Source organism: Chrysemys picta, chromosome 7 (genome assembly GCF_011386835.1).
Source record: "Chrysemys picta bellii isolate R12L10 chromosome 7, ASM1138683v2, whole genome shotgun sequence".
Lineage (NCBI taxonomy): Eukaryota > Metazoa > Chordata > Testudines > Emydidae > Chrysemys > Chrysemys picta.
The window spans coordinates 6,920,525-6,941,900 of record NC_088797.1 but is presented as its reverse complement, the minus strand read 5'-3'; the positions used below and the strand labels follow the sequence as shown (position 1 = coordinate 6,941,900).

The 21,376-nt window shown below is 45.3% G+C and overlaps 2 protein-coding genes across 5 annotated transcripts in view; one reads left to right on the top strand and one right to left on the bottom strand.

Moving 5' to 3' along the window:
* The window catches only part of LRIG1 (leucine rich repeats and immunoglobulin like domains 1), a 133,384-nt gene extending 124,263 nt beyond the window's left edge, over window positions 1–9,121 (top strand). For all 3 annotated transcript variants that reach the window (XM_042849982.2, XM_042849983.2, XM_005297824.4), the window contains 8 exons: window positions 15–178; window positions 2,099–2,419; window positions 2,864–3,145; window positions 3,769–4,188; window positions 6,231–6,353; window positions 6,961–7,107; window positions 8,226–8,528; window positions 8,754–9,121. In XM_042849982.2, the coding sequence (XP_042705916.2) occupies window positions 15–178; window positions 2,099–2,419; window positions 2,864–3,145; window positions 3,769–4,188; window positions 6,231–6,353; window positions 6,961–7,107; window positions 8,226–8,528; window positions 8,754–8,983 (1,990 nt within the window). In that variant the 3' untranslated portion in view covers window positions 8,984–9,121. The remainder of the gene's footprint in view (window positions 1–14; window positions 179–2,098; window positions 2,420–2,863; window positions 3,146–3,768; window positions 4,189–6,230; window positions 6,354–6,960; window positions 7,108–8,225; window positions 8,529–8,753) is intronic.
* Window positions 9,122–11,442: 2,321 nt separating this feature from the next.
* SLC25A26 (solute carrier family 25 member 26) overlaps window positions 11,443–21,376 on the bottom strand; it is a 131,648-nt gene continuing 121,714 nt past the window's right edge. For both annotated transcript variants that reach the window (XM_008179462.4, XM_008179463.4), the window contains one exon: window positions 11,443–15,258. In XM_008179462.4, coding sequence (XP_008177684.2) covers window positions 15,162–15,258 — 97 coding nt within the window. In that variant the 3' untranslated portion in view covers window positions 11,443–15,161. The remainder of the gene's footprint in view (window positions 15,259–21,376) is intronic.

Genomic DNA, 21,376 nt, shown 5'->3' with positions numbered 1-21,376 from the left:
CTGTTTCCCTCCAGCCACATAAACAGCGACAGCTTCCTGTGTGATTGCCAGCTGAAATGGTTGCCGCCGTGGTTAGCCGAGAAGGAGCAGCAGCCCTTTGTGGTAGCCACCTGTGCCCATCCTGAGTCGCTCAAGAGCAAGAGCATTTTTGCCGTGCCCACAGAAAGTTTTGTGTGTGGTAAGTGGGGTCTGGGTGTGAGGCTGTGTGAACGGCAGGTCTCGTTTTGGCCAGAATTTCCTTTTACTGCTAGACTGTGTGATTATGTTGGGGCTGGTGGGGGTTTTGTGTCATCAAAGCCAACCCAAGCCTACATTTTAAAAATTAGTCACTGGCTACAATTTATTTCCCACCAAAACCACACATCACATTGCTTGCATCTAGTGTATTCCCTTACAAGGCGCTCAGAGTATTCAATCAAAGGGGACTAACAGTTGGTTCAGTTATAACTGTTATAGGAAGACAGCTCCGGTGCTAGAGAACTAATATGGGCAGGATTTCAGCTGTGGATTTGCACACACAGAGTGATAGCACTGTGAGCGTGAGTTGTTGGCTTTGGGATTTCCCCTCCTCCTTCTCCCCCATTGCTGCCCCTCAATCGTAAGAACAAAAGGTTTTAAAAAAAATTGTGGCGGGAGGGGTCTTTAAATATAAGCTCTTTTTATGGATGTTTTATCCATTAAATCTGAAACAGTCAATTGCTAAAATTTGCATTTGTGTGTCTGTGATTAATTTTTATTTGCTTGGATCATAACTACTGCTTTCCTTTCATCCAGCTGCTCGCTGCCGTTACGTCCAAGTGTGGCTGCAAACCAGCCTGGCAAATGCAGAACAGCTGAACACACACACACAACCTAGCTTTTAATCGGGAACAATTAAAAGTGATCAAGAGAAAGCTGTGGTAGGAGAATGGGCCAAAGTCACGGTTGCTTTCCTCCTTTGAAACTAAACAGGGCACGGGGTTTGGAACCTCTCTGTGTGGTTTGTCCTGTTAACTGATGTGGATTTTAGTCTTACTTCTTTACAGTGCTAGTTTATGGAGAGCAGAGCAGCTTTTGAAAGTTCTCTTTCCTCAGTTGAAAGCATAACGCGCACGTCTCATTGGTGAAAGTTCACCCCACGTTCCATCCACATCCAGATGAGCACAAATATACACACACATGCTTAACACACATGGCATTAGAGCGGAGATGGCCGGCCTCTGAATGGGCTTGTTGGGGTGGTTGTTTCAGTCTGAAAGGAGAAGAGATGAGTTTTCAAATGCTCTGTCCCCCTGGCAAGTCATCACAAAGTTGCAAAATCAACCTTTCTAACGTAAGGACAGCTTTACATCTCAGATGACTGCCAAGCCATCCAGCCACCAGTCCTCCCCAGCTCCAGAGGCATCACTGTTTAATTAAACGTTACTCCAATAGTCAGTTACACTGTTTGTCGAAATCTAATAAACCACACTGCTTGGAACTCTGCTAAAACCAACAGTCGCCCAGGGCAGAGGGGTGCATACGCAGGCCTCCGCTTTGGAAGGGTGACAGGCAAATACAGCTGCTAGGAATAGACATCTCGTACCATCATGCCCCTGCTTGTGAGTGCTTGTCAGTTGCAACAGTGACTTTAACCCTCATCACCCTCCACTTCAGGTTAATGCAAGAGCTTGAGGGAGGGGTGGTTTAGAGGTGAAATCTTAGGGGCTGCAACTTACTCTTGAAGCTGAACCTCAGATTTGCTCTTATTGTTTGAATTGATGCTTCGTCCAGGAGTGGTGCAAGTATTCTGGTAGCACCTCATTGCGCTAGGCACTACATGCAGGCACGCATACACTCTGAAAACATGGTGCCTGCCCCTGCAAACGAAGCATTTTGCAAGAGCAGGCAGCTACTCTATTGCATAGAGGTCGTTTATCTTCCCATCGACAGTACATAAAGACAAATGTGTAGACATGTCAATTCCTCCAGTTAAATGTACTCATTGTTAATTAAATCTAGACTCACTCTGCATCCGCTGCTAAAATAATATTGTAGGTGAAAATGGCAAGGATTGTGACCGGGAACAGTGGTCACAGTGTCCTAGTTCAGGGCTGAGCCGCTGTCATTTGTTTTTCAGACGATTTCCCCAAACCCCAGATTATTATTCAGCCGGAGACGACCATGGCCGTTCTCGACAAGGATATCCGCTTCACCTGCTCGGCCGCAAGCAGCAGCAGCTCCCCCATGACATTTGCCTGGAAGAAGGACAACGAGGTCCTGCACAATGCCGAGATCGAGAACTTTGCCCATGCGCGGGCCAAGAACGGCGAGGTGACGGAGTACACCACCATCCTGCACCTGCGGCACGTCACCTTCGCCCACGAGGGGCGCTACCAGTGCATCATCACCAACCACTTTGGCTCCACCTACTCCAACAAGGCCCGGCTCACTGTTAACGGTGAGCGCCAGGCTGGGGTCAGATTCTTTTCTTGTAGGTAAAAAGGTCAGCCAGCCGTACGTATCCTCCGGAGTGTTGGGAGGCCCCGTATTATAGGCACACACCTGCTGTGATGACCCCGTTCTGGCCAGGCACTTAAGTACGTGTTTAACTTCAAGCACGCGAGTCATCGCTAAACACAGGCCTCATCCCATTGGTTTCAGCCGCTCCAGTAGGGTCTCTGCCCACAGCAATGAAAGTCTGACAGGACTAGAACGAGGGAAAATCTCGAATAACATTTCCCTTTAGAGGGAGGATGGTTTTTATTTGTTTCATAGCCTGAAGACTGATCCCAGAAGCAAGTGAAATTAGTTTAACGGAGGGTTTTCAGGTATCAGGAAGGTAGGTCTCCTTTCCCTAAGGCTGTTTGTCACTCTACCCCTCTGCCCCCTCTTCCCTTCACAGTGTTGCCTTCATTTATCAAAACCCCCCACGACATCACCAGCCGGACAGGGACGACAGCACGGTTGGAATGTGCGGCCAATGGCTTCCCCATCCCACAAATTGCTTGGCAGAAGGACGGAGGCACCGACTTCCCAGCAGCCCGAGAGCGCCGCATGCACGTCATGCCAGACGATGATGTCTTCTTCATCATGGATGTGAAGATAGAGGACATGGGCGTTTACAGCTGCACGGCGCAGAACTCTGCGGGCTCCGTGCTGGCCAACGCCACCCTGACTGTACTAGGTAAGCAGCTTTGCTTCCTTGGGGATCCGGGCAGGGCAGGCAGAGGAACCATTTTGAGTTTCCAAAATGGGTTTTAGAAGGGAATGCTTGAGTTGTCAGAAGCCATAGCCATACTCATGGGACAATGGGGTTGGGGTGACGTCGGTAGGTTATGGTATTATGAAAGGACCCAGATACGTGAGAAAATAGTCCTGTTTCTGTTGGAAGTCAGCCTTCTTCTATAGGAGAAACCCGTTAGGCCATGCTGTTTGCCTCCCCTGCCAAGGAGAAATATGCAGGAGGAAACTAAACTCTGCCTCCCTGCCCTACAAGTTATTAGTTTGTGACAGCTGTTATTCCTCCTCCAAAGTGGGAGACGATTAGCCTGGGGCATGGGTTTCTTGTGTAGGATATGGAAAGAAAACTAAAGCAGAACTGATAGTAAAGGCCCAGATTATGCCAGTTAGACATTGGCCATGAGGCGTCCCAGGGGAAGCTGGCATACGAGACCCTGTATTGTTTAGCCAATCTCTAGAACTTTGCTAATTGTGTCTTCAGAAAGGTCTGTTAGTTTGCTAACTCTAGATGATCTGAGTCATCACAAACCCCCTAGAAACTTAATATCTGTACTTAAACCCCTGCAGAGACACCATCTTTGATCCATCCACTGGAAGACCACGTAGTGTCTGTAGGTGAAACGGTGGCCCTTCAGTGCAAAGCAACAGGCAGCCCACCTCCACGCATCACCTGGCTGAAAGGCGACCAGCCCCTGGTAGTGACTGACAGGCATCATTTCACCCCTGGCAACCAGCTGCTGATTGTTCGGAATGTTGTGCTGGAGGATGCTGGGAAATACACCTGTGAAATGTCCAACACCCTTGGAACGGAGCGTGCGCACAGCCACGTAAGCATCTTGCAATCCCTTGGCTGCAGGAAGGACAGGACGACAGTGGGGATAATCACCATTGCAGTGGTGTGCAGCATTGTGCTGACGTCTTTGGTCTGGGTGTGCATCATCTACCAGACCAGAAAGAAGAGTGAAGAATACAGCGTCACCAACACAGGTAGGCTCCAACCCTGGCTAAGGGCTTGGGCCAGCGGAAACCGTTGCGTGCCAGAACATTCTGCTGCGGCTGAACGGCTGTGCCAGCCAGCCATAACTCCTACTTAAAAGGCTTATCTCAGTGATTTGATTCCCCGTATCGTCTGCCTCTGTTCAGGAAGCCTCGCCCAGCTGCTCTAGCTGTCACTTGCTGTAGCAGACTGTTCAGTGCTTTGATTTACGGCTTGCCTGGCTCATCCGGTTCTCTCCCATCCAGCCGCAGACAGTCTCTCCTGGTTCAGAGCCTGACAGGTTTTCTCTGGCCACTGTCGGCAGCTGTGTTACAATCTGGGTTAACCCTCCAGAGTTAACCAGGCCTCATTTGTGATGCAGGAAACCCCTGTTTCCACCCAGGGTACTGAGCCCTCCACCCACCCACATATAACTCATGCAGTGAGATATCTCCAGCAATTCCTTGGGACAATGCGCAGCGTCTTCTAGAGGAAGTTTTCTGGTGCCTGGCGGCCTTCCAAAAATGCCACCCTGGTGCCAAACTCATGGCGTTGGGTTGAGAACTTGAGGATGGGCCCTACTGAGGTCAGGAGGAATAGTCAGTGGAAGCACCGGTTTGGCCTCTTGGACCAGTTCCTGGACTCTGAGCCAATGCTCAGTCTGATCCCTTCCTGGGATTTGCTGCCCACTCTGTCCCTTTAATCTTCTCAGGAAGCAGGTGCAGTAGGTCTGGGGCTTTCAAAGCCGTGGCCGAAGGGAAGGTTTGAATGGAATGTCGTTTGCATGCTGTAAATGCAGTCGTTTCTGCAGAACACTGGAATTTTTTTTTAAAATCTCGAGACATTGCAGCGCTTCTCTCTTCCCCTTTCTGAATGGTGTCTGGTCAGTTCGTTACAGGGTCAGTTCTGGAAAAGGAGGGGCTCAGTGCCCAATAGAATTGAGTTTACATTTGGCATAGCCTGTGGTGGGAGAGGGGGACAGGACTGGCCAGCGGTAGAACAGTCTAAGAGCTGAACCTGCCTAGTGACCCAGGATCTAGCCCTGGGGCTGCCGTCTGCGGGAAGGCTGTTTGAAAAACAAGGCCAGTTGCTGTGGTAAGTAGTAAAATGGAGATAGTCCTCTTAAGTTCAGGTAGCAGTAATTTTAATAGGACACTTGCAATGGAGGGGAAGTAGCAGTTTTTTGCTCTCTTCCCCCCCACCCCTCCTAAAATCTTTCTGCCTTTCTGGTTCCTTTCCATAGAATTCAAAATAAACCCAGAGGAGCTGCAATGTGTAGGACTCATAGATCCATTTTTCTCTTTCAGTGCATTTGCCTGAACATGTTCGCTTTGTGCTGGGTGATGAGCCAGCATAACGTTAAGGCAAATGCATATTTATCAGAGTGGCTGAAGTAAAATCAGGCTGAAGCTGTCGCCCCGAGCAGCAGCCCCCTGGCCGGTTGTTACCGTTCCTCTCCAGTTTTGAAGTTTACTTTCGGCCTGGTGTTTTCATGGGCAGGGCCTGGTACAAAGGGAGTTTGTTGCTACCGAGCCACCGACAACCCATATTAAAAATTCAGAAAGCGACATTTATTATCCTGCACATTCCCCTCTGACTGACTGGAGGAATCCTGGCAGGCGTGTTTGAAGAGACACGGAGGCTGTAACTGCTCTCTCAGTTTGATCATAGGAAGCATGCAGGCCGCAGTCTTCTCTATTAACGTGATTACGAAAGCTATTGGGTCAGTCTCCTAAATAATGTAGGAATCCATGTCCCATTTTCAGAAGACCAGGATTTTCACAAGTCCCTATGGATTGGCGATGTCTAAATATTGAGACACTCAACTAGTGCCACCTTAAAGGGGCCCTCAAGTGTTCTGAAGAACCAGGCTGCTTTGGATGTCTACATTGTTGGGTGACATCTTAAAGTCATTGGTCACTTCTGAAAAGGGTGGCCCGAGTCTCCGTGAAAGTCCATGAAAGTCCACTTATGCTCCTAAGTCATTTTTGACAGCGTAACTCCTTGTATAGAAGTACTGGAGGTTCACATTTGTCTTTACCTCTTGTTGCAGACGAGACCATTGTACCACCTGATGTGCCAAGCTACCTGTCCTCCCAGGGGACTCTTTCTGACAGACAGGAAGTGGTCGTCAGAGTTGATAGCCAACAGCCTAATGGGCACATAGAGAACAATGGTAGGAATTGGATTCTAACATTTAAAAAGCTGTATCCACTCTTTGTGTGACAAGGGGTAACTAAAAGCATTAGTGCCCGCTACTCTTCTGCTTTTATTGTGAGCTGTTTGCAAGATCTGTACACCTAGCTACTACACTGTATTGGGGACACAGGCAGGGACATGCCTCTCACTTGGCGGACACAGAAGAAACACTTTTCCCAGTAATAATATCACTCATGAAAACAGATTCCTTTAGTGACTACTCATTCATCAGGCCTGGGAGGTTTTGCCAATATTGGTCTAGTTCTATGGCTCCAGAATTACTGACAACTAAATTCTAATACAAAATCCACTGGCATTGCCAAACCCCGCCTTCAGGCTTACAAATTAAATGCCACCATCATACAATATTTTAAAAGACAACATGTTGGGTGGAACGGTTAAATTTCTGGATTAAGATTATCATTAGTCTATAAAGCATTTGTTCCTTGAAAAATTGACTCAGAATTATCCACTGTTTCCATTGCAATCCCTTATGCTGTTTTTACAGTACGGTAAATGACTGAATGTTTCGATTGAAAGAGCAGATGGTTGTAATCTTTAGCCAGCTGGGTCTTTTGTTATAGGTATGTGTCAGACTGATGCTGGAAGAGGTCCAGATGCTGAAGCGCCCACTGTAGCTTGTAGACAGCCAAAGCTATGTGCAGGATATAATAAAGACACTTGGAAGACTGAAGACGCAGCTGATGGAATGCTTGTTCCAGATAAGACAGGTACAAAACACATTAATCTGCAAAGACATTTCATGTTAGTACAGATCAGAAATCATTCGAGAGTCAGAGTGTTATTAAGACTGAGAAGATATGTTGCCTAAAACAATGCCAAGAGTGATTCTCAGATGTGGACACGGCCCTTATATTTTTCTCTTGCTTATTTCTTCATCACAGTAGTTTGAGCTTAAAGAACAGCCAGAAAAGGGCAGACTTTTGACTCTGATTGGCATCACTGCAGCTTGATTGGGTGTTGTTAAGCCATTCCTAACATGTAAGCGCTGTTTCAAACTGAAGGTGTTAGACATTTTCATCAGAGGCATCATAAAGGGACTCTTTAGAAGTTCAAAAATCAAGTTACAAGTAGTTTTGGGCACTACACCTGCTCCTCGGTCTCTTTGCCAGTGTGTGTGGTTTTCCAATCACATTTTCCTATTTTTAAAAGATATTTTCTCTCTCATCATACTGTGTATAAGAGCCACGCAGACAGCATGGGAAACTAACTGATTCTCTAGGGGAAAATCTCTATAAACCCTGTTAACTGACCGAGTGCAGATAAAATAAACTGGGGCGAGGGGGGAATAGACTTCCTTCTCTTCCCTCTTTCACCTCTAGCCATCTTGGATGTTATTCCTACCACCCATAAGCAAAATATTTTCAGATAGAAATGTGATTTAAATTGACGATGTTGGTTTAAAAACAACAACACTCAAAAGGCAACATATTCATTTTCAGCAACAGCTACCGCAGAATTCCACCTTCCTTTTCTTCACTGTCTGGTCAGCCATGAAGCAGGAACTAGCCATGGATGATAAATATATAACACCTGCAAGGTGTCTCTCGAGCTGCAATAGAAATAAACATGTGGAGTGGGATAGAGGGGCAGACCCAGTCGTTTCAACTACCGTTAGGGATACTGGGAAATCTAACGTTCTGAAAAAGGCAGGCGTTAACTAGATTTATAGGAAACCAAAGAACAATATATTGTTAAGTGACTCCCGTGTGGCAGAGGGGTGGCCTGAGATGTCTTATCTTTCTCCAACTTGCATGATGCTGTGATGACGGCTTCAAACTGACTGTACTTAACTTCAGTTATTGCCTTTTTCTCGCCCTCCACAAAGGGTACGGCCTGCCAGTTGTGTGCACTGACTGCAGCGGAAGTACAGATAGCATGAATGTCAACATTTACTCCCAGGATCCCGAATACTATTCTCAGCCAACTAAGACTATGGATAATGCACACCAAAATGCATTCAGCAGAAGAGAGCCAAGTAGGAGCCAGAGCAGAGGTAGCAACCCTCAACAGTGCGTTGGGATTACCAGCGGTCAGAGAATGGACACCGATAGGACTCTGTATCCCAGCAACCATGACAGAATGCCACCGTCGTCCTGCACGACTCAACCACGGCATGTGGACAGACAAGGTACGCGGTTTGCTTGGGTCTCTTTCCCTATACCATTCAGATTAATGTCCTGGTTCCTCTCATTGCCATGCCTTGCTTTTAGAAAGCTTTAGTAATCTTCAGTGTTAAACATCAGCTAGTTGGTGGTTGGTTTGGAATGATTATTATTTATTATGTGCATTGCGGTAATGGTGGCATTCTGAGCAGCAGCTAATCGAGCATTGTACTATCCTTACTTTCTTACAGGCGCTTCACCACCTTTGGCAAATGCTCCAGAGCATAGTAAGCGTCACTTAAAAGCTTCACCTTCAGAAGACTCAGTGAAGCAGCTAAAAGGGACTCCTGAAATTTCACCAACATCACTGGATATACAGGGTGAGGCTGAAGCTAAACAAACTCTTCTTTCCAATGGATACCTATCCAAATTACAGGACTCCACTCATGAGTTTAAGCCACCCATAAGATCAATGGACTGAGAGGGGAGAAACTGCCATGTGCAAATGAACAAACCTACTATTGACCTTAATTTTTTGCACAGAATACCTAGGCTACTTACTTCTACCTCAACTCTTGAACTGACCGCCTCTCCAAGGAAAAGGAAAACAAATGAGGTATGAGAAACAAGCTTGTGTGGGGAACAAACTCCTACTTGAGCGTCACCTGTTTGTACATAGTTTAAAACTTCAATGAGAAGTATTACTAGTTCAAAAGTTAACTTGCATATGAAGCACATAAATGCAAGGGACAATTGTGTAGAGAAAAGAAAAGTATTTGATACAGTTGTACATAAGAGTTTTCATATTATATATAAATATATATATATATCTTTTACAGAGGCTATTTTAATCTTTAGTGCATGGATAACTGAGTGAAACTTTACAAAGTTTTGGCAATATTGTTTTCAGTATCAGGTTGCTGTTAAATTTTTCAAGAGAGAGAATTCTGGTGCCTTAATGCATAAGCAGACCTTTAAAAACCCAGGCTGTTTCAAAGGAATTGTCATGCTTTGCTATGGAAATTCCTTTAGATCAAGCATTGATTGGGTTAGTTAGCACAAATCCCCCCACCCCAAAATTGATTGCACTTAGCAGGTTTAAGCTGAGATCTTAAATTATTTCAAAGAAACGCTAAATAGAGTTTATAGGGAGAGCCAAGCAATTACCAAAAAAGAAAAAGTAATACATAGCAACGTGACTTTTTCCTTTATGGAAGAACTTAAAATTCATTACCCTTCAGAACTGCAGTGAAGAGCTAAAGGTTAAATATTATCTGTGATAGTCTGCAAATTACAGAAGAACAGCACAGAGGCATAAAGTTGAATTAAACTACTGTGCACTCTTGCAAAAAGGAAAGCTAAAATCATTGCTAACAACAAAAATATATGCAGTAGGGGATGGGTTTTTTCTTTTTGCACCTGTCACAAACTTAAAGGAAATGGCCTTGTCTACACCCACAAGTTGTACCATTGTAACTATAGCAGTATACTTAAAGTGGTACAACCCTTCCCCGTGCGAATGCAGGTATACTGCTCTAAAGGTAATGATGTGAACATAGCTTATTGCTGTATGTACGGGGAATAAGTCACATGAGTATCAGACATCTTTATAGAAGTATAACTGCATCCATACTGGGCTTGTAGCTGTATTATTGTCCCAGTAATAAAAATCACACCCCTAATTTACCATTATACTGGCTGTGTGCAGACTCTGCCTGAGATACATGACCTATGGCACTGTATTAAGCTGTCTCTTTGCTGCACATACATCCCCTGATCAGTGTACACACAGACAATAATTGCTATCTCCTTGTATGTGAACATTGACTTCAGGCCCACGATTACCCCTTTGTGCCACAGTTCCAAGCTAGTCGGAAATAGACTGGTTTAGAAGCAAGAGTATATGTCGGTAGGTGGTCTTGCTGGTTTAAAGGGATGAGTACTACGTGTTAGTACAGGGTCTTTAAGTTCATCCATGAATTTAAAAAAAACCTGGTCAAATGGCTCTGTCACTTATAACTTCAGGCTGAAGCTTTTTATTTTTAGAACGGCTGCTTCTGTTGGTACCTGTGGATGGATGGGTTGGTTTGGTTTCAGTTCTGCTAATACAAGTTTACTACACTTTGGTGATGACTACTCTGGGGAAAGGTTGGTTGGGGTTTTTTTTCTTTTCTTTTTCTTAGAAGCAACTAAAGGCCAGTTTCATCAGAGCAGGGTTTGGTGGAAATCCTGCTCACGTCACTAGGGGAACTCACAGCCGGTTTCAGAAGTCAGGGCAGTGAGACCTTTTCAAGGCCTTGATTCAGAAAAGCAGCTGTGTTCAGAACAATACTAAAGACCTATTACTTTTTTAAATGAGGGCCAAAGAGACCCACCCATATTATCCCAACTTCCATCTTCATTAAAAGACTGCCACCCTTAATAATCTGATTTCTCAGTCCTTTGAGTGGTGGCCTAAACCACATTTCACTGTCAATTACTGACCCTGGCTTTTACGAATGAGACATAATTTAACCAGCTACCTGTCTAGACCAGTTTCTAACTGTAGACACATTTGCACTTTGTGGCAGGTGATTAATTATGTTGAGTGCCAACTTTTAACTATTCAGCAAATCAAAAGCGAAAGAGATGGACGATAGTAAATAAATAACCCAACATGTATTTGTCCCATGAACTGAAAAAAATATGCTTTAGAACGAACTCTGAAAGTGAAAACAACAGTGGGACGTGAGTGGGACATACACAAGGAAGATGCGAATGACTTCATTGACCAATTTTGCTGGCAGAAATGTCATCACCGTTGCAAATATTAAGCACATTTGCCACATTAGCATTTGAAAATAATGTATTTTTAATAACGTTAACTGTTTCATGTTGTTACTTCCACTAAATATGTGAATCTGCTGCTTCTGAGAGGCAATGTGAAAGAGGAAGTATTACTTTTGTGTACAAAGTTATTTATTAGAAAATTTGGTACAATATTGTATGTTGAAAAAAACGTAAAATATTGAAGTGTCTAACAAATGGCATTGAAGTGTCTTTAATAAAGGTTCATTTATAATATGACAGCTTTTTTGTTGGGAGTGAGCTTTGCAGAGTTTCAGATGAAAAAAATAAAACCCAAGCAGTTGCTTACACGCTTCTCTGTTTCTAATGAAAATGTGTTAACGATATCGGGACATAACCTTTTCGAAACATCCATTTGTCAAACTGCATTCAACAGACAAAGAATTCAGTATGATAGACCAACATTGGGTACTAGAAACATGACCCTGGGGGGGGGGGGGGAGAGTTGGAAATTGTAGCTGAGATACACAGTGAAAAATTCATATGAAGTAAATTTCTAATATAAAAAATATCAATTGTCTAAACGTCTCACAAACACCTCTCCATTGCGTGCCAAAGCCAGATGGGCTACATACAGGACAGCTTCAACTACATTTTTGAACCCTTCAACCTTTCTTAGTCCCACTTGTAACACCATCACTACCTATAATAGAGGCTTCAGTTTCAGCTTCAGAGTTAAGGATGAGCTTAATTTTGCATTTAAAGCAAGTATTCAATCTGTGTGTGTGTGTGTGTGTGTTGTGGTTTTTTTTTTTTTTGTTTTTGTTTTTTTTTAAGTGTAGCCTCTCCAAAAATACAGCTCTTTGAGAAGAGAGAGTTCTCTGAAAATATACAATAAAAATGTGGTCTTTAAGGAATGTAGTGTCTAGTGTCAGACAACTTTTTTGGGGGCCCTTAATTATGGAATAACACAAACTTTTCAAACTTTACATATAGTTAAATCTCAATTGTATCTTGTGCATAGGCTGTCATTGAAGACCTTTTTTGTTTTTTAAGGATTAATGGTCTCTTTCCCCTTCAGCAGGGCATGCTGAATAGTATTCTACTAGAGAGAATTCTACCACGGACTGCCCTCCTCCCTCATCACTGCCATCTCCAATGGTGCTCGAGCCACAGATGTCCTTAGTTTGGTACCTTGGGGACTGACTTTGATTCCAATGGCTGTAAAGAGCCAGCCAGTTGCTGAAAGAAGTGTTGGGCCCTTAGTTGCGATGCTGTCCTAGAAAGTTTGTTACGTGGTAAACAGAGTATAGGTCCTACCATGCTCCACCTTCATTGCTTTTTACCTGCAGAGTAAGTAGCCTCCATATCAGCCCCCCTCCATTCTTCCACTCAGGGCAGGGTTGCATCATCTGGGGAGGCTGGCATGTCCCTCAGATCGGTCCTCAGAAACGAGGGGCCGTAGCAGCATGATCAGTGGTAGGTAAAGGAAAAGAGCTGTACCTGTCTTCGGGCATATAGCAGCACCAATGGGTTTTCATGAGCCTTCGTCGTAGACTGTGGTCCACAGCAAGAACCCCGGCGAGAAGGAAGCGAGATCAACCGACCAGTGGAGAGGTTCCTCCACTGTGAAAGCACTTCCAGTTTCCACTGGGTGCAGTGCAAGAGACAGGCACCCAGCAGGAGGGACAATAGATGAAGAAATGGTGGTGCAGATTTTTAAAGATGTTCAGACTCATTGGTGCACTGATTGTTACTATGGTTAGTACATGGCATCGCTACAGAGCAGCGTTAAGCATCTTTGCGTAGCCATACTTCAACCTGTTTGGATATCTTGTATACTTAAGCTTAACTCTGAATTGCCTGGGTTTTGAATGCTTGGTTGTGGGATAGGCACCACAGCCTTGTCATGTATTTCACTCTAAATTACTGCTATACTCACTCTGTATATTTTAACATTGTCTTGGGCTGGGACTATGAAACAGGCATGTGTGACTATTGTAATTACAGAAGTCTAGATGTCCATCCTTCACTTTGTTTGTAGTAAAACATGTAGAATAAGAAAAGGCTGATTCCAGAACTGATGTTTCAAAAGCACAAAACATGGACCCAAGAGAAATTTGAGTCCTGAGCCGAGAATAATAAATCCTCCAGTATCAGCCTATTTGTTGAAAAGCAAACCAAGCCCATGCCCATAAAGAGTTTTGAGCCTGTAGCTAGCTTTTCCGAATGAATTCCTCTCCTGCCCCTGCCCCTGCCCCTTCCCCCATCCAGAAAAAAGGGATCAACTCTACAATGGAGAAAAGTACATTGTGTAACATCATTAACGAGAGTGCCCTGACGAAACCTGCAGTATTGTTACAGCATCATGGCAGGGAGCGGAATCAGCCAGCCAGTTGGGACTAAAATTGCCCTAGGGATGAGCGTGGGCAATGATGGGTAGAAATTCCAGTTTTTAAGAATTCGTCCCTTTTGCTCTGCAAGTTTTCCCACTGTTTTCTGAGCAAGGGCTGAACTTCCAGACCCTGCATAAAGACAGCCAGTTTCTCCATGTATTTGCTTAACAGTGAAAGGGTTTTCTTCAGGGGGAAAAAACTACGCTGTAGTACAGACCAAGCTGCTGGTGTTACTGCAGATCTTAATTTGGCTCTGTGTTAGCGCTATCAATTATATTTGCATATATTTTTATTAGGATGCCTGCCTCACTGCTTCTACAAAACCTTATTGTGGAAGTGCCTTCAATTCAACTGAAAGGTAGTTCCAGGTTCTTAATATAGCTCTTTAAAGGTGTAACTAAGCCAAGTTGCTGCTGTAAATTGGACAAGATTTTTTTATTTTTCAAAATCTTGGACTTTCTAGTGATAATTTTAATTGAGCTGAAATAATGGCTTTTTGCCAAGCAGCTAATGTTTGCTTTTTGGCCCTGCACATATTCCACGAACTGATTTTAACTACAGCGTCTTTATGCTAAAGGAAGAATTTAAGTAGAGTCCAAGAACAGGCTAGCATCACCCTTCAGAACTCTTATACGCAATCTGCCATTTCATCGAGGAGAAGAACCTGTGTTTTCTATTTGTCACTTGCATTCTGCAGCCAGATCTCTCCTGTTCTGTGCTTCACTGCTACAAATCCAGATCTACTTCAGCTTTTGGTAGGGAAAGAAAAAAAAAAATAAAGGCAAGAGCTGCATTTCTTTTCATAGGCAACATTGTTGGACGGGCTACCTGGAAAATAATACAGCATTGTACTTTTACTGGAGAAATCTGAGTCTAATTAAAAACCCCACACTGGTTACCAAGTAAGAGTGCTTGCTATGCACCTGCAGGTATAACCGGTGGGATAAACTTTCAAAATATGGCTCAAATCAGAAACAAATGGGCATTATTTTTCCCCAGCAGCCTCCCAACTAAGAATACTTTCTACAGTCTTTAAATGCCTGCTGATTGCAGCTAGGTCAACTCCAACAGCCCCAATGCTGAGGAGCCGGTGCCTCTAAATAATGAAAATTCATTTTATTCCATTTTTGCTGCTCAAACCATGTTCTTTTGGTTTACAAAACGGTTTCCTTGCAGGAGTTCTGATAATGCTGTTTGCAGATGCTGTAATTAGCTGTTTACCCCCACATGTTCCTTTTTTGGCACAAGTCTCTATGACTTCACTGCTTTCCATGCTGGGAAATTTTAAATTAGGGAAATTGGATTATTGAAGGACTTTTTTTTTATAGTGAAAATACGAGTTTAGGCTGTTGACCAGCTCCTCGGCTCCATAAAGAAGCCTGAGAAGGAGCATGAGTACTTTGATGAGTGAATTCTTTCTGGAGAGCAGCAGATCTTTGGCTCTTTGCTACGATTCACAGGAATCTCTGTTCCAAGTCAGCACAGCAAGCTGCGAGTTTTGTCGTATGTCCCAAGAAAGATGAATCCTCCCAGACTGATTGCTGTCATTCGAGGGACAACACCTGCAAACAAGCTGAAAGAGAAAGGAAAAAATGCTTCACCTGTTGTCGTGGCCTAGCAATGAGAGATGTTACCCGTTTATCACTCCACACACAACCTTTTAGCAGGGCTGTATACACCAACTTTATCTTGATGATTTCTTGAGTATGTTTGTGCAGAATTACCTCCTCTCTAAGGTACGTATATAGCCTCTATTACTGTCGTATCTGAGCACCTCCCAGTCTTTAATCTATTTATCATCAACAACCCTGGGAGGTGGGATCCCCATTTTACAAATGGAGAAACCAACAAAGTGAGGCTAAAGGTTCGTCTGCACTTCGCTGAAATGCAGTGGAAGGGGTTGGGAAATGCAGAGTGCAAAGAGATGCACTCGAACTGCTCCGCGTGGACAGCGCTGGCACAAGCTCAAAGGTACAAGGTACATAGTTCACATTAACACAGTCCTGTTTGAAAGAGGACGTGTTCATGCGAACTAGGTACCTTTGAGTTCACGCCAGCTGCGTCCACACGGGGCAGTCACAGCACAACCTTTTGTGCTCTGCAATTCACATCCCCGTAGTCTATACTGTGCCCCCCATAGCCTAGGACCTAGACCCTCAAACATATTTAGGTGCTTAACTTCCATTGAGAATCTGGGCCTAAGAGACTTGCCAAAGTTCACACAGGGCAGGTGATTGCACCCAGGTCACCTGATTTCCCGGCTAGCACCCTAACCTCTGGACCATCCTCACCCTCTACTTCCTTCGACCCCACAAATAATCAGTTACCACCCTGTAATTCAGTGTTTTATAAAAAGAGGCGAGAACAATCAAATACCAGATCTGTGCTGCTCTCAATGAAAGCAGGAACAGAGCTAACAGCAGTACTAGCAGTGGACTGGCATAGACAACGATTGGGAGAACTACTAATAAACTCGCTACAGTCACTGCAAAGTAACAAAACCATGAATGGTTAAAAACTACCCACTCTGTCTAGTAGAAGCCACAGTAACCTCCAGTTGGGAAGGGGGTTCGTTAACCGCAGCAAGCAAATCACCTTGATACACTGCTGAGCAAATGACACTCCTCCAGCATTTGATTTCAAAAACTACCACGGTAGAGCAGCAGCAGGAAGACCAATCACGACACGACCTGATATCATTCAACGTAGCCAAAGTAGTTCTGCCTGCTCCTACAGCCCGTCTGTAACAGGAGCAGCCCTTGGAAGTTCAGTATCAAGGACTAGGTGGGCTATAAATTACTTCATCCATTATTGGGTTTATGAACCTCCGGACTGACCACTGTACACAGGTGCCCTGCTGCACTGTATGTAAGATTTTAAACGTTGGGCAGTTTAAGGCCTATGTCCCTTTAACCCACTCTTCAGCATTTAAGCACACGGAATGGGTGATCTTGCCCAACACACAGTGCGTGATGTAAAAGTGACATGCACCGAGGTGGATTAAAGATAGAGATTCTGCTGTCCCTGGCTTCTGTGGACTGGACTGCCTGGTAACGTTAATCTAACGGAGTCAGAGTTTCAACTGTGTAGCTTTTACACCAGTATTGTGAGTAATTCCTGTGTAATACTGTTAGTCCTGGGGCATGAGAGATCATCTGGAAGCAGTGCATATTCCCAGAGCAATTCAGGGACCCTAATCCTCACTGCTAGTCAGACACTGTGCTTGGGAAGCCTCCAACTGCACTTGCTTTGGTTTTGTGATAATGATCTGTGCTCTGGGGCCTGGAGCATACAGGCGGATGGAAACGTTTTATGGCTGCACTAGACAGCCATTGGGGCTATTACCATAATTATAGCTTTGAAACAGAGTAATTTGTACAAGGCATACACTGACAGAGCACTCAAAGGGTAAATCCTACGGTACAGCGTTGTTCTCCAGCTACACATCCTCCTTCTCCTGTGGAATCACACCAGCCTCTTACTGAAGTGCTGCAGACGTTCGTTTACAGCCACAGCTCTTAAATAAGCAAAGCTGGAGAACTTTGAGTATGTGAACTAGAAGCTGCATCTCTGACCTCATCTCTTATTGCATCCCCCTCAGCTCCACCCATGGCCTCGGCTGGCCTCAGCATCCTATTGATTTCCTTCTGCTCTCACATATTTGCCTTTAACCATGTGGCAATCCCAGGCCTGGCTTCCCAAGCTACCAGCTTTTCCTCCGTTGCATAGAGAACAGCTGGTCATCTGGCTAAGGCACCGCACAGACTCTGGAGATCTGGGTTCTCGTCCCAGACTGGCCCCTCAGTTACTCAGCTAACCTGTCTCTGCCCCACTTCCCCTTCTGCAAACGGGATAATCACACTCACTTTCGTTCATGCTTTGTCTGTTTAGACTGCAGACTCTTCGGGGCAGGGACTGTCTCACTAAGGGTTTGTACAGCAGGGCCCTGATCTGGGTTGGCGTCTCTAGCCACTACTGTAACACGACGACAACGAAAGATTGGTTAGTGGGCCTAGATCAAAGCTGAGCATTTTAACTACAAAGAGGTCCAGGTGCAAGTGGCTCCGATGCACTTTCCCAGTCTGCGGGTTGAACTGGTTAGGAGAAAACACAAAAGCAGAAATCAGACACGGTAGGCTCCTGATTTTCCAAAACCCCACTATCCAAAGCTCTGCACTAGCTGAGTCCCCAGCCTGGGAGACAAGAGAGGGTTTGGGTTATGCAGAGGTTTGGATAGTGGAGCACAGACTCAGGGCAGCCATGGGAGTGACACCCAACTCCTGCTGGCACAAGGTGCAGGGGAGGCTGCAGCCACAGCAGAGTCGGGGTGCATGGGGGGGGCGTGTCTCTCTGCTCTACCAGGACCACAGCCGCCACCTGCACCTTGCACCTACGATAACCAGGGCAGGGTCAAAGGCGCGAGGGAATGGAGCCGTGACACCGGAGCTGCAGAGGGCTCCTGCCGCGCCTGCCCTCTCGACTATCCGAACTCCCGCTTAGCCGAATACAATCTGCGTCCCTAGGGCTTGTCAGCTCACCGGGAGTACCCTGTCTGATTTCCAAAGCAAATCATCGCCAGCTGTGTAATGCAGGGACGGCCAACCTGAGCCTGAGAAGGAGCCAGAATTTACTAATGTGCATTGCCAAAGAGCCACAGTAACACGTCAGCAGCCGCCATCAGCTCCCCACTTCTCCCCCGCTCCCAGCACCTCCCACCCACTGGCAGCCACACCGACCAGCACCTCCCGATCTGCTGTTTTGTGGCATGCAGGAGGCTCAGGGGAGGGGTGGAGTGGGGGCAGGCCTGTGGCAGAGCCAGAGGTTGAGCAGTGAGCACCCCCCGGCAGCCCAGGAGTCGGTGCCTAGACAAGGAGTCACATATTAACATCTGAAAAGCTGCACGTGGCTCCGGAGCCGCTGGTTGGCCCCCCCCTGGAATAATGCCTATGTGCTATGGGGATGTGCTCTGATCCCATGCAGCCTGCCACCCCCAACTTATAGTGCCTAATCCTTCTAGGATTCATATTCCCATTATTTGCCATTTTGAATGCAACTCTTCACCCATGTTTCTCCAAGCCCTGGAATATTTATTCCCAAATGCTTGGATCCTAAAGTCCATCAGAACCTTGAGGCACTATTTTGACAGGGATCCTTCTTGCAATATGAAACAAATCCCCAGTTCAATAGAAAATATCAGAGGCCACTGCTTAAAGTAACCCACTGGACAGGGCCCTTTACTCAGCACTACAGGTTAGATCGTTTTGCATTTCCTAAAGCAGAGAATCCTTAAAGGCTGATGTCTAGTCTCTATTCACACTTGGGATCTCGGTATGGAAGAGTCGCGCGGTTAGGGCCCAATAGTGTGTGTGCACCTGCACCTATTGGGAAACCTCGCTTAGCAATCAAAATAGGGAGCTAGGACCCCTGGCTTGTGGGCCCTACTGTGCCACCATCTAGGAGGGCAAGCTCAGGCAACTCCTTCCACTTCACTCTTCCAATGGGGAAAACAACACTTGCCAATCTCCCAGCTTGGTTGTAAGGCATCATCGATGGCTGTAAAGTGCGACAAGCTCCTTGGAGAAAAGGTGCTGGAAAAGTGCAAGGCGTCCATGCAAAAGTCTGCCCTAGTGCGTGCAGCTTAGAAATTGCTCACCTAAACTCCCATTTGCAAGTGCAAATAACTGTGGCGACGTGCACATTGCTCCTTTAATCTCACCCATATTCTATCCATTGAGAAATATCTATTAATGGAGGCCTCTCTCTCCCCCTCTCTTATGGGCAGAAAAGGATGTGAATTTGTTGGCATGAAGCACATGGATTTACTAGGTGCAAAACAGGAAGTGAGTCCTGCACTCTGGTTTTAATAATGTGGCTAGAGGCAATGCATCTCTCTGCCCCAGAATTCCTTCTCTTCAAATCTGAGATTTAGTAGAGAAGCCATAGATTATTTTACATTGCTGCCAGCCAAAAAGCCCGACACTTTTACTGGTTTTGATTAATACGTTTATAATTGGCAGCAGGCACGGCCGTCTCTGCATTTATTTTTCCCAAGGCTTTCTTCCTTCTCGCAGCTGACAGTTTGGCCATTTTTGCATGTTTCTGTTCTCAGGATTGCTTATTATTTTGCTTTCTCTTGGCTGTGCAGCGTTGAGGAGAGCTGGGTTACCCTTTGGTTCTATTGCATCAGTGGCACAATCTGAAGACAGAGTTTGAATTCTGAATGGGCACTTGTGAAACAGGCTTGAAAGAACACAAATTATGTGCAACAGAAAGGGGGGATTTAGACGTCGAATAGGAGTGTGGTGCTTAACTGCTATTTGTCCTTTTGAAAATAGATCCCATGGTCTTCTAAGCATATACAATGCTGTACAGTGCATGAAACCGGCCCACAGACAAGGGTCCTACAAGTGCTAGCTCAATGCGTCCTGAGACAATACAAAACAAACAGTCTGGGGTGGGCATAACAGCTGGAATGCTTCCTGGAATAAGGGTCCAAGAACTTCCTGAAATTTGTTTTGAATTATTTTCCAAATGTGTCAAAAGAATATTGAACTTTTACTAGTTGTGTGACCAGAAATCGGGTGTTAAGGAAAATTATCTGTAACTAGACTGGAGAGTACACATCCAGGGTCGCGCAGACACAGCACTGGCTATCGAGTTGGTTTCTAAACCCTAAAGCAGCGAAGAGTAGCACTGGCAAACAGGCTGATCTAGAAGGGTATGAGAAATGAAGCTAGAGATTTGCATAATGAGTCTGATTGTGGAAGGGGGAAAAACAGCAACACCTGTTGCACCCATCCAGACCTGCATTTGTTCCCAATGTCTAGTTAATGCTCCATGTGGATTTTGCGCATGTCACTCCAGTAACTACAGATTTAATTAGCTCATAGCATATGTATGACGCCAATCCCAGAGGCACAATAACACAACTACCAGTTGAACCGCATACGCCCACTGGGTGCAGGTGGAATCTAGGATTTATGGTTCAAAACCACAGGCCTCTCGCATGTGGACTGAGGCAATCTACATTAGCTATCATTATTTTAGGACTTGTATTCTGTGTAGGCTACAGCTAGTCACTACTGAATGACTCACTGATTCTCCCACACAAAGAGCACAGCCCACTACGAACTGACCAGGTATCCATGCAAATCAATACTAATTTACACGCCTGTGGCATCTTTTGTCCAAGGCTCTCAAAACGCTCTACAAACACGAATGAATGAGTCCTCACACCTCCACCATACGGCCAGGAAGCATTGTTCCCATTCTTACAGATGGGTAAACTGAGGCCCAAGGAGGCTAGGTGACTCACCCAGCCTCACACAACAAGTGCCTTCCAAAGCTGAGCGGAAACCCAAGGCCTTCTGACTTGGGCCTTATATACTAGACTATGATGTTTTCTTATGAGCTAAACATGTCCTGCTGCCACATTGCTGCAACTGATATTCTTGCCTATTAGGTGGCTAATTATTTCGGGAGACAGAGCTGTGCAGAGCTGATCAGACTGATGCTTTGAGCTCTGTCGCTATTCAGATTTTTTTTTTTTTAAATATGCATTTTTACTAGGGAAATGATTTAGTTGGGGATAGGTCCTGTTTTGAGCAGGGGGTCGGGCTAGATGACCTCCTGAGGTCCCTTCCAACCCTCATATTCTATGTTTCTATGAACTCCAAGTGGGTGTTTTGTTG